The 13,556-nt window shown below is 30.7% G+C and overlaps 1 protein-coding gene across 1 annotated transcript; it reads right to left on the bottom strand.

Moving 5' to 3' along the window:
• Positions 1-10,212: 10,212 nt before the first annotated feature.
• Positions 10,213-12,008, bottom strand: MYB60 (myb domain protein 60). Its single transcript, XM_020363326.3, has 3 exons — positions 11,781-12,008; positions 11,420-11,549; positions 10,213-11,239 (listed from the first exon to the last, which is right to left on the bottom strand). The coding sequence occupies exons 1-3, from the start codon at positions 11,911-11,913 to the stop codon at positions 10,504-10,506; spliced, it is 999 nt and encodes a 332-aa protein (XP_020218915.1). The 5' UTR covers positions 11,914-12,008; the 3' UTR covers positions 10,213-10,503.
• Between the last annotated feature and the right edge of the window lie 1,548 nt (positions 12,009-13,556).

Below are 13,556 nucleotides of genomic sequence, written 5' to 3'. Positions count from 1 at the left end.
GTTAACGGTCTCAAACACGGCAAGTATACCGGCCGTTCAAGTAGTAAAAATATCGTATCTACAGGGATTAGAAGGTAAAATAAGCATTTATTGACTATTCGTGACTAAAGAATAATTCCAATTTCATAGTTTGTCATGTGAATTCAAAGTTGTGACTATTGGAATAAAAGCTATAAATAAATATTGGTTTGTGAGTGGAAAAGGTTAGAGATGGTATAATGGTTTTGTGAGGTTGTGGGGGTCAGATTTCACCAAACGTTACACTAATGAATCCTTAATCTCTTGTTACATACATTGCTTAGTCAACCCATAAGTTTACTCAAACCTAATCCCTTAGAGAAAGAGCCTAGGTGCGGACATTGAATATCAATCCCTTGAGTACCCAATATTTACACCCGCATTACGGGCTAGGGTTTAAGACTACTAATGAGTCAAGCTCTATCCCTAGATACAATCTCCACTAGGCATATGTTCCAGAACTAGTTTCAATGGTATTTCCCCATACTCAATGGAACCTTAAATCATGCAAAGGGTGATCAATCCAAAGCAAGCATTAAGCGTAGAAACGTACACAACAAAGAATGAAACAATACATATATATATCATTAAAAACGTAAGGATTACAATAGAGTACGTTGGTTACATCTAACCCCACAAAAATGGGTGGAACCACTCAACAATGAGGGTAAATACAAAATAGAGATGAAAGGAGAAGTGAAGAACCGAAGGAAAGATCCACACACGAACGTTCCCAAGCTCTGAGAATTCCTTCTACAGCTCCAAGGAGGCGCCCCTGCGTGAATGAGGGAGAAAACCCTCGAAAATGGCTTCAAATACGAGCTTGGGGAGATCAGATTAGGGTTCCGCACCCGGCGCATAAGTCTTCGCGCCCGGCGCGGGGCCTTCTAGTGAGGTCATGTATTCTCTGCCTCAGAACACGCCCGGCGCAATTCCTTTTGCACCCGGCGTGCATATATTGCTTGCAAAGACGAGACACTCTGTTCTTCTCAAGCCCGACGCGGGTAATGTTGCGCCCGGCGCAGACACTCTGATCTGCTCCCTACTCCTTAGATTTCTCATCCTAAGGGTCTTCAATCCTCAAGTCTCTAGCTCAATACCTGCACAAAAAATGAGGTGGATTAAGGTATTGTTAGATGAATTTGGGTTAGTTATATCTGCACACAAATTGAATCAAAAAGAGAACAATTGTATTGCAATGGTTCAAAGAATGAGTGAAATTGTTTATTAAGTCTTGTCCAAAAAGAGGTATAATTGAGACTTAACAATGACTCACCACCAACCATCCAAGTGAACCTACTAATCTTACTTTATTCTAATACCAAGTATGATCATTACAGTTTCAACCACAACGAAAAGAAATGGTAAACTTATAAAAAGAAATCAACATACATTCACAACATCACCTTACAATAATATAACAAAAACAATTTAATCAACATTTAAGCCAACTCTGCATATCAATTTTCAACTTATAAACCACATCATCATACCAACATCTCAATAACTTACAACACCACGATAATATCATCATAAACAACTCATCAATTTTAGCACAATCAACATGCTCAACATAAACAATAATAAACAACTAATGGATTGTCACACATATCAAATGGAGATCTCCTACAAAAGAGGTAAACAATTTAAATGACTAAACCCTACCGAATCATAACATCTGACCTATCATAACTAGGTCAAGTATAGCCAATGTTAGGCCTCAAAGAGTGCCAAATATACAACTTAAATTTGATATCTTAGGTTTTACCATTAAACTAGGAAGTTTAGTACTCTATCAGGTTAGAACAACTTGAGTATGAACTTACCACAACACTAGCTTGCAAAACTAAGTCTCCTATAAGATTAGTCTGCTAACTATCTTCCAAATATTATACCCTTCTAGTACTCAATTAGGGAACTAAGCCTCAACCTTGTACCTTACCTGCTTGGTCATTTTATACATGTATGCCTCAACCTTGCCAATGAATTTCACATAAAACTTAGTTGAGACAACTTAAAATAATCACTCATTCAAAAGTCAACTTACTTGCTAAAGAGTTCTTAGCTTGAGCTTTCGGAGCATCACAACTTATATCTACAGAATGAGATATTTTAATTTCTAAAACATCTTTTACTTTCCTCTAATTTTTATGTATCTCAACAAAGATATGTATCTACACCACATGCCTAATAACTTAACAACTAATTAATCAACTAGAGCATCATATAACTTCGCAACTTAATCATTTATCAACTTACAACTTAACAACTTAGACATCATTACAATTATCTTAATACAATGCATATTGAACTATCTTTATACAACATTTATCATGCAACTTAAGCATCATTCTTCAACTATAAATCACTTAAAACATCATGTTTTTATGAAGCAACTCACGCTTGGTGCCATCCCTTGGGTGCTCGACACTGTTGAGACAAGGACTTCCTATCTTGCCTATACTCGATGCTAGACTACCTACACTTGACGTGGCTAAGAAAGAGAGCCTCCCAACCTCTCATGCCTAGCATGACGAAACCCATGTCTGACTCCAAATAGGCAAAGGGACTCTTCTTGACTCATGTTTGGTGTCACTTCATTGGTGTTCAATGTTAATTCAAGTAGAGATAAATCTTTTTCCTCACGTCTAATGCCATTCAACTAAACACCTAGTGTGACCAAGTTAAATATGATTCTCTCTCCTTATGCTTGATGCCACGCCTATCTTGTATCTGACGAGATGATGAGTTCTACACTTGGCAAAAGCCCATTTTCACCCAATTCACATGAAAACCAAAAGTTCACCAATATGCAACATGTAATTCTACTTTTAAGCATCTTAAACAACTCAAAATCAACTTCCAACACACAACCACTATACTTCAAAATCATCAACTTCTACTCAAATAGTTTTCAAGAAAAACCAACTTCATTAATTCTCGTCTCATGAATTTAATCAATAACAACTATAAATTAAGTGATTCTAGGTGTAACAATAATCAAGCAACAATAGTTATTCAACACAGTTTTCCTTACCTCTAGTCGATCAAATTGAGAAGAGGATAGAAGAGAAGGAAGAAAAAATCACACGACCTCTAACTTGAGATTTCCAACTTTGAGAGCTTGAATCTCTAACTTAGTCGAACAAATCAGTTAGGAAAGGAGGAAGAGAAGGGTTTTCAACCCAAAAAGATAGTAGCTTCTCTTTAGAATTTCTTAAATTATAAACTTATGAGGTTCACATTTTAAGAATAACCTTATATATCTTTCTTTAAGTTGAACCAATTTAACTTTAACTCAACTAATTTAGAGACAACTTAACTCTCAAGATCCCCTAACCCTTAGAATTATGAAACAACAACATACAACTAGTTGTATAATTAATCACATAATTAAATTAAAACACCTCAAAATATACAATGTTAAATCATTCGAATTCATTCATTTAAGTGAAAACCCCAAATCTCATGACCCTAACCCTTAAACATTGTAATACATCACTAGATCAAGTCAATCAAGGTTGAAGCACGAAATTACAAGGCAATACAACATTTCAACACATCAAATTTCATACATAAACATCCACAAGAAATTCAATAAAAAAATTTAAGAGGCTTAGTGATTACCTATCTACCCTTATCTCTCGTATATATCCTCACTCTCATTTATCATAAGTGATGATTCCACGATACTAAAGAGATTACGAAAATTTTACAAATAAAATTTAAAAACTAATATACATAAATGTTGGCATGAAATAAAAATTAAATATAAATAATATTTTATCAAATTTCACATATTATAAATGGACTTTAAATTTCAAAGACTGAATTATAAAAATATAAACGAGAGGCTTAGTTAAATTTTTTTAAAAGATACAGAAATTAAAAGAGATGTATTAAATCTTTAAAATATATTTTTCTATTGTACATCATAATTATTGGAATTGGATTGTCCAAATGGTTCAACTAAGAATCGGTGATCATGCAAAAAATTGGTACAAAACCCGATCAAACCGATATTCAAAACCAACCAAACTTGCCAAAATGGGTCTTAACCGATTTGAACAAATTTGTGAAGAAAAAAAAAAGATAGAGCATTAATTATAAAACTCAATATTATTATGTGATATAACTTTAGTCTTATTTCATGATGATTAATAACTAGTATTATATCTTGCACATTTTAAAGTTAAATATTTATTATATAATTAAAATTTAATTCATAAATAAATATAAAATTGAATTAGATAAGAAATTAAGAGAATTTCTAAAAACTCTTTCGTTGAATAATAACTTATAAAAATACTTTTGAGTAAAATAGTCATATGCGTTTAATATATAGAAGTTGATTATATTAATTTAATGTATAATTAAAATGTTGGGATACTAATAAAGTCCCACATTGATAAAATAAAAGAAGAAATAACAGTTTATAAAACATACACATACTCCAATGATTGAGAGGTCTTTTAGGTAATAATCAAAAATAAAATTGTGAGGCCAGACTTTAGATCCAAAGTTAATAATATCTCATCATTGTAGAATTGTGCGTTAAATAATCTTATAAAAATAAGAAAGTTATAACCTTTGCAAAATACCTCTCAAACAAATACCATAAAATAATTCCAACATATAATAGTTAGTTATATTAATGTGCTTTTAATTTTAGATTATATGAACTATATATAATTTCATTTTATTTTTGATTTCAAATATTATATATTATAAGTATGATTAGTAAAATTTATAAATGAAATTTAATTTTTCAGTATTATTGATATTATGTTATTCAACTCGTCTTAATATATTGTATTAAAAATTAAAGTAATACTATTTAATTATTATAATTCAACCATGATGGAAATGTTTTAGAAATCATTTTTCAATGAAAGTAATTTTAGTCATTTTTTTGTTAGAGTTCAAATATGAAGTGAGTCTCACATCAATTAGAGTTAAACATGTTGAGTAGTATATAAGTGAGAAAGATCCATCTACTTAATGCTTTAAGGTTTTAGCTAGATTATGTTATGGTTTTAAGTTTACTTATGTGATTTACTCATTATCCATTGTGTGTGAAGTACTCCTTGGCGTAAAACTCCCCAACATTTTCTACGATGTAATTTTAGCAATTTTATTTGTAAGTGGGATTTCTTAATTTCTTATCTCTTTTAATCAATTACTTTTATTTGTATTTCTAAATTAACTTTTTATATGTTTAAAAGAAATTAACAGTAATTTAAAATAACCTTCACAATATAAATTATTTATCATAAATATAAAATATAATTTATATGATAAAAAATATTTAATTATAAATTTCAATTATATATAACATAATTTCTATAGTTCAATCATTTATTTATTATAAATTTTAATTATATAAAATTAAAAATTATCTTGTGCATCAGACAAACTAAAATAATAGTTATTTTTAATATATAAATAATTATATTTTTTTTATACATTAATACATGTTATCAGCGTTTGATCCTTTAGTTTATGTGTATACATGAACATTATTAAGAAAAGTCGATCAATCTATTAAATAAATCTTCGTATCTTAATAAATTAATTCTCCACTTTCGATCAATAAGTATCTTATACAATATATACATATATATATATATATATATATATATATATATATATATATATATATATTAAGGTTGACCCTACTTAATAAAGAAGATAAGTTATATGTTGATATATAATTATGTTAATAAAAAATCATTTTAACTTGAGGTTGGAAATCCCTTACAGGTAGGGTACATGGCATATATATTTTACAAATATTCTGTTTTTTTCTTTTAATTATTGACATGTGAAACTAAATGCTGTCTTTATCTTCATTGATTAAAATGGCTGTCTTCCCTGGTATGCAATAGGAGTTTTTACAATCTGAAAAAGCAAAAAAAAATATATGAAAAGAATGCCTATGCAATTTAATTTCTGTTTTCAATAGAGTTCATGAAAGAAATTAGAATTAATTTAGGGGTAATCTTAGAAATGCAATTTCACAGTGTATGGTACAAAGAAGCAGATCTGGGATCAGAATCCCCTCCTGATATGATAGACAGCATTAAAACCGTACAGTTTTTCTCATGGTTTCTCGGATGACAGTGACTGACATTCATCCTATGATAGACTATATATATACACATGCATACAACAAAGTTAACTTAATTGCTCATATTATTATTCAAAGGCAAAAATTTTCAACTGCAATCCCTTAATTTTCTCATTATTGGTATTCTTAACGAGATAAAAAAGTACTACATTACTTATTAATAATATTATTTCTTCAAGACAAAGTATGCAATGTATAAAATAAAAACGTGGGAAGTCTAGTACAATTAAAGTATATAGGGTAAAGAACCAAAGTGAGAGAGTGAATGTCTTGAATGTCACCACCAGTTTGTGAATTGGCTATGTTATAATATTAATGGTTGCAGCGGAATGAGTCAGAATGAGTAAATATACTACCATATACTAAGAGATTTAGCATGAAAAACAACATTTTATTAGGGCAGAAAAATAGGGTACCCCACTTTTTGATTACCCAGAAAAGTAGGCAATGAAGAAAAGGGTGTGGCCTACGGGGCATATATATTCATCACAACAACATAAATGATCCAACACTCCTCCACCACAACCCTACATATTCATTTATTTGCCGTTACTACTTCAGTTTTCACTTTTTTACTTTTCTGCTACCTCACGTCACTCACATGCTTTCTCTCTCCTTCACATTTTTCTTTCCTTTAGCTAAAACAAGACTCTAATAATCTAACCACCCCTTCATATATATGGTAGTAATGTTCCAAGAGAGAGGTTAAATACTCTCAAGAAACATAAATAAAAGGACATCAATTGTGTTAATAATTATGTAACTTGAGTTGATATAAGTAACTCTCATTACTTAATCAAGTGATTGAACTTCGAATCTTATCTATTGTGTAAGTAAAAAAGCTTAAAGTAAAAAAAAAATATTTATATATTTAATGACTATCCAACTTTCAAAAGATATTAGTTTTGTTGAATATTAATTAATAATATAAAATTAATTTAATACCAGTATATTAGCATTAAAGTTTAAACCCTAATTTTATTGGCAATGTGTGATTTGATTTGAAATAAAGATATAGTAGGTGACACTGTGCACTACCTACAAGTTACAGAAAATTATTGTTTTCACGTTTGGAATTCACTGCGCATGCATAGTTACAATAAATTTTGCTCTTGTTATTATTTTGTTTTGAAAATAAAAAAAAAATTATTAAATGATGCACCTCATCTATAGTTGTACACTGCCAATCACAACATGCCGCATTTAGTCTTAAAGCTGCTGCATTAAATATAGTCTTAAAGTCAAGGTGGGCTATCCACAAATTTAATTAACATCAAATTATTGCCGTTATTATTACCCAATAAAAATATTATTACCGTTAGAGGTTGCTACATTGTTGTTCTCAATTACTGTTCATTCAATTCTTAACAGCGTTATTAATTACGAGATGGTAGGTTTTTCTTTTATTTAGTTTCATTATGATAAATTCACTTTGAAGTTTGAAGATTAAAATAAAAAAGTTGCATGATTATGAAGGGTTAGACTATTAACAGAGATTAATATTTGTATTTGATGAGAGAATACTTTTTAATAATAAAAAAGAGAAAATTATAATGATATATTAAAAAGTCAACTCTGTTTTTTTTAGACATAAGCAGTGGTTCAAAGTTAATAACTAATATTTCATCATATCTTTTTAAATCTTTGTATAATTAGTTATATGGGTATATTTTCAACCAAAATTTCAATTATCAATTTTTTAAAATAATTATTACAACTATTCGCTTTTTTTTTTAGAATGAAAATATCATTTTAGATTTCACTTCCATTTTAACATGTAAATCACTTAAATTTTTATGAATTAAAGATATTAAATATAAATAATTTTAGAAAACCACTCTGTTATTTTTCATTTATTACATTTTCAGTCAATTGAATGTTTTACACTACTAATATAATATAGTCTATTACAGATGTATTTGTTTTTTCTAGGTCACACATTTTATCTACTAAAAATAATTTTACTCAAATCAGATATAATTATTATAAGCGACAAACATCTTCCTTCGAGTATTTATCATAGTTGTATATGTTAGGAATTGACTTTGAAATTATTGTTTAAGTAATTGAAACAACCTTTTGACATTTCTTTTTGTTCTAATACTTGATTCATTAGGTCACAAATTAATTTTTCTACTCATGATATTGTTATTGTTACTAAAGAGTTTTTGCACATAACGAGATTTCTCATTAGATAAATTGTCTTCATAACGTGTGAGTACAAAGTGTCTAACTATTACATAACTAATTGGGTTAATCCTTCCCCATATACTTTTTTATAATTGAAATGATTAATATTTTTAAAAAAGTAAAATATATAATAAATGAAAATGGTATTTTAAAAAAGAGGAAGGTGCTTAAAAATAAGGGAAGATTACACAGGTGGTGCAATATGATTGGAGCAGGTTGGGTTGAAAGTTGATGGTTGCATGCAGCATAGGAGCAGAGGAGTGAAGGGCCATAAATATTTGTTGCATCTTGTGAAAGTTATAAGCATATACGGCAGGCATGATATTAGCAATGGTAGCCAGCTTCTCACACCGAAAGGTAAAAGGAAGATCACATGCTTCCCATACCAATTCTTTCCAAAAGAAAAGGAGTTTCATTCACTCATTTCCCTTATTTGCTAGCAAGACTTTCGTGACAGCATCATGTTTCACTCAGATATGGCTATCCTTCCTCTTTTGTAGAGCTCATTTTATGCTTAATTAGTATAATTAGTAAAATGCCATTCATGGTCCCATCTCGCATAACTAAAATATAAATCTAATTAATGGTGCTTCTCAGCATCTTACACATGGCTATATCAAAACAACAAGAGTATGGAGATAAAACAAAAATTGGGAAAAAAAAAAAAAAACTTAGTATATGATCTTCGGTATTTCCATCTTTAACTAAAATTCGTTTAATTATGATAATATGTATTCAAAAAAGTTGTATTAAATGATAACACTAAAACCACAGAAGAAAATATAACTAAATTTGTGTGTGAATGTGTTATTTTGAGTTTTGCAAATTAGAGAAAAGGGAAACGAAAACCCATTCATAATAAATATTTCACATTTCGTTTTCTCTTTTTATTTTTTATTTATTTAAGTAAACTACTGAAAATAGAATTCAAGTTTCTTTCTCAACATTTTTTTTTCTTACGTACCAAAAAATCCATTAATGAAAAATAGCTTGAGTCTTACGGTTCAAATGACACCGACCCCATCTTTATTTTTTGCCGGAATTACCAAACTATCCCTTGTAAGATCTGAAATTTAGATGCCATTTCTATAAATCATTATTCGAAAAAATAACAATGAAAATTAACGGGTGCTATCATAATTTTTTCTAACCATTTTATACAAGCTAAATATTTACTAACATTTGACAAAAACTAATTTCTCGAAATTCGACCAACTATTTTAATTAAAATACGTCTTCTCTTTCAACTACGTAAAGAATAAACTACTAGGGTTAGTCTAGTGGTTAGGTGGAGAGGAATTAGGGTAGTTAAAGTATGATAATCTAGGTTCAATTCTCGTTGCGAATATTTTTGTAATTTTTTCTACTTTAAAAAAAATTACTTAAAGAATAAGAATCCCGTTTCACTCAAGTTTTATGGGTTGTTTTTATTTATTTAACTGATTTGCAGTTATTATTTAATAATTCAACTATGGTTTAGCCTAAGAATCCATAGTGTAGGCCGATAAAGCATATAGACCACAACATCTAAGATTTTTTTGTGTCCATTAACTTGTACACTTGGACACTCTGGTCACATCAAATTTTCCACTCTACATCAATTATTGACAATTGAGTTGCTATATGCTAATTAAGACATATGCATAATCGTTCTCCACAGTAGTAAAGTGTCCTTCATTTTTTCATCTTCCATTTCCTCTTTTGGCCGTTATCAAATATCAATGTACAATTCTCCATACCACCAGAAATCAGAAATGGGAAAAGAAACAATATATTAATAAAATAATAAACTTACAAGTTTCAAAGCGTACCTCCATGCAAATATTTTACCACCAAATAATAATAAAATTTTGTCAAATCTTTAAATATAACTGTTACTGTAATATTATTTGGGCTGAAGTTAACATTAATTTGTAGTTTTCTACAAGACAAAGAACAACATGCACAAAGCATAGTATTACTTGAAATAATTAAACCATTCATAAACTTTCAAGTTACAAGTTGAAGGAGATCGATCGATCCTAGCTTCTCAGAATCTCAACCCATGTAATGGATCAAACCCTAGTCAGATCTCAAAGAGTTTCCTTTCTCTTGTTTCATCTGACTAATCATCATGATTTTGAATGTCACATCCCAAACTTATAGGGATTGGTGATTTTTCCATGTTAGAACATAGGAGATAACTCCATCATCTCCTCCGCATGACCAACGTTTTCGTCCAAAAGCCACTTCTCAAGAAATGACAAAGGAGGAGCACTATTATTGTTGTTGTTCTCAGATTTTTGCCTATTAATCCTCTCATCATCATGAGCAGATTCATCAGCAGCAGCTTCAGAACTCTTTTCAGGCATGGAATCACAAGTGGACTTGTCCCAGGCAGCATTGTTTAGGTTCTCAAAGGACAAAATGGAATCAAACTCTTCATGTGACACCATATCTACACCACCCTCATGGTCATCTTTGTTCTTCTTGTGCTGAAGATGAAGGTTATTCAAAGCAGGCACTACTGATGCACACTTCTCTAGCTTAGTGCTTTCCATGTTGTTGTCATCATTGCTTTGGAGATCTTCATCTTGAGACCCCTTGAGTGGCTTTGGGGAAGATCTCATCCAACCTTCCAAGAGTCTTGAGATGTTCTCAGTGCTTGAGGCATATGTGGAGGACTGAGACTGATTAAGCCTAAGGGATGAAGCATGATTGTTGTTGTTGCTGCTCATGTCTAAACTTCTTCTGTCATTGAAGCTCTTTGGTAGATACTGGCCACTGGTTGTTGAGTCTGATGCTGAGTGAGGATCTAAGGCTGCTTGAAATTTCTTCAGCTTCTTCTTTAGATGAGTGTTCCAATAATTCTTTATATCATTATCTGTTCTTTGTGGAAGATAAGAAGCTATGGCTGCCCATCTGCTCAATAATAATTAACAGCTTCACAAATTCAGACGACATATCATATGCATATATAACAAATTCTTTTGATTTGATTTTTTTTCATAAAAAATTAATTAATGAAAAAAGTATGTGAACTTCAATATTATCATGTGGCCGATGAGTTTAGTAAAGAAAATTGTGATGTTTGAGGATTACTTGTTACCCAGTAGAGCTTGCAAATGAATTATCATTCCTTCCTCATGGGGAGTGAAGTTCCCTCTCTTGATTCCTGGCCTGAGGTAATTAGTCCATCTAAGCCTGCAACTTTTGCTGCACCTTGACAACCCTTTTCAAGAAAGGTTTCAACTATATATGATCAGTTTGATTCAAATTCTCATCATTGATTCATTCCAAACCAAAAAGTAAATAGATCAAGAAGAAGCCACTAAATTTCATAGTATATGTACTTTAGCTTAATTACTAACAAAATAAGAAATCAAAAGGAATTGAATATATTACATTAGGACATACATACATATATATATAATTGGATTGAGTTAATTAATTAATTAATTACCAGTATTAGTAGGCACTGATCTCCAATTTCCAGGACCATGTTCTTGGATGTAAGAGACAAGGATGATATCCTCCTCAGGTGTCCATGGACCTTTCTTGATGCCAACTTTGTCACAGCAAGGAGGCCTCCCCATGGGATCTTTTCACTCCAACTTGTGCCTCACAACTCACTACTCACTCTCCTTTTCTAGCTAGCCTTAACTTGCCAATAGAGCTTGCAAATAGTACCAATGCATGTGAGTGCTTTATATACTCCATGACTTTGATGAAAGGAAACTAAGCACTTTTACTATCCTTCATCTACCTTGCTAAGTCACCTAACTCTTTTACTACCTGTATAATTATGCAGTCAATGTTAAAACCAAAGTCAGCGAGGGGTTCTCTCTTTTCCTTTTTCTGAGTCACGTGGCACCTTCTCACCAAAACTTAATCAAATTTAATATTTCTTACCCTTTTCTTTAACTTCCCTTCAACTGATATCGTTACCACACTAATCAATCAATCACCATGTTACATTTTTACAGACGAATTTGATCGACATCTAATCATAAATTGAGGTTCAAAGAGGAGTGTATACTTTTCTTTCTAATCTATTCTTTTGATTTAATAAAATTGAAATCCCTAACAAACATAAAATTCAAAGCAAACTTAATTATGACATTAATTATTTTGCAACGAATAGTTTGATGCTTATTTTCATTTTCATTTTTTTTTATATATTCCCATTTGCTTCGATCTACAAATAAAATTGAATGTGTGGTACTGCCAAAATTTAGCGGACAGCTAACAATAAATGAAATTATCACTGAGAAGAGCAGAAAATACCGTAAGGATGCACAGAGGGTTAGAGATTTTGGTAAGGCTGTTGCTAGCTTTTGGGGAATGTTTAGAGAATCTGGAACAAATGAATAATGATTTGTGGTTACATGTCTGGTATCGTGCGGGATAAATATTTAATTTGTACTTGTTATAAGCTTGTAAAGATATATGATCAATTCACCCCCTGAATCGATTATTATGCATATTGAAATTGTTATGTGTACATATATATCAAGGTCATGTGACAATGAACTATATCTGTTCTATCAGGTTCCTTAAGAAGTAATGCTTTTACTTTTCAGTAGTGTCAAATTTCAGCCTCTTCTGTTATCTTTTTGGCTTTTTTGGGCTGATGGGATGGATTGGACTACTTAGATCAATAACGCAAAATAATCAAAAGTAGCTTGAAAAGTGATTATATAGTATTAATAAAAAGGTTAAATTTTGTTTGAATAAATAGCTGGTTCATGATTTCATGAGTATTTTTCCTTTCTTTTTCATCTTGTAATATGCACGGAGAGAGTGTGTTTGCTTCTTTATGAGGAGCAGCGAACAGTTCCTCTTAACCATGTGTCCAAGCTGTGCCATGTACTGAAATGGTGTGTTAGTACTTAAGGTTCTGTCACTTTCCATTCATCTTAATTGCCCCCTCTTCTGTGAAAGGATAACGATCTCCTATGCAACTACTCAAAGGGTGAGTTTCATGAACATTATGATACAACACCACATTACAAAGACAAAGGCAATGTTTGGTTACATTGCTTACACGTTTGAAACTCGTAATATTAGCTGATTTTTAATGTAATGTCTACATGTTTGAAAATGTTTTTTTTCATTCTGTTGAGAGTAAATTATACATACAAATAAATCTTGATTAAATCAAAATATTACTTTTTTTTTTTTAAGTTAGTTTGAAAAGTTATAAGTTCAATTTAACTTAATTTTCTAATTATAATCT

Source organism: Cajanus cajan, chromosome 4 (assembly GCF_000230855.2).
Source record: "Cajanus cajan strain Asha chromosome 4, NIPB_CcT2T_4, whole genome shotgun sequence".
Lineage (NCBI taxonomy): Eukaryota > Viridiplantae > Streptophyta > Magnoliopsida > Fabales > Fabaceae > Cajanus > Cajanus cajan.
This window is presented reverse-complemented; position numbering and strand designations above follow the sequence as displayed.

Excerpts from the sequence above, each read along its gene's own strand:
- MYB60 (XM_020363326.3), bottom strand. The coding sequence starts at position 11,913 with ATGGGGAGGCCTCCTTGCTGTGACAAAGTTGGCATCAAGAAAGGTCCA. Across the intron at positions 11,550-11,780 it reads ATCAGTGCCTACTAATACTG|GGTTGTCAAGGTGCAGCAAA; the intron begins GTAATTAATTAA and ends TTTCTTGAAAAG. Across the intron at positions 11,240-11,419 it reads CAAGCTCTACTGGGTAACAA|ATGGGCAGCCATAGCTTCTT; the intron begins GTAATCCTCAAA and ends ATTATTGAGCAG.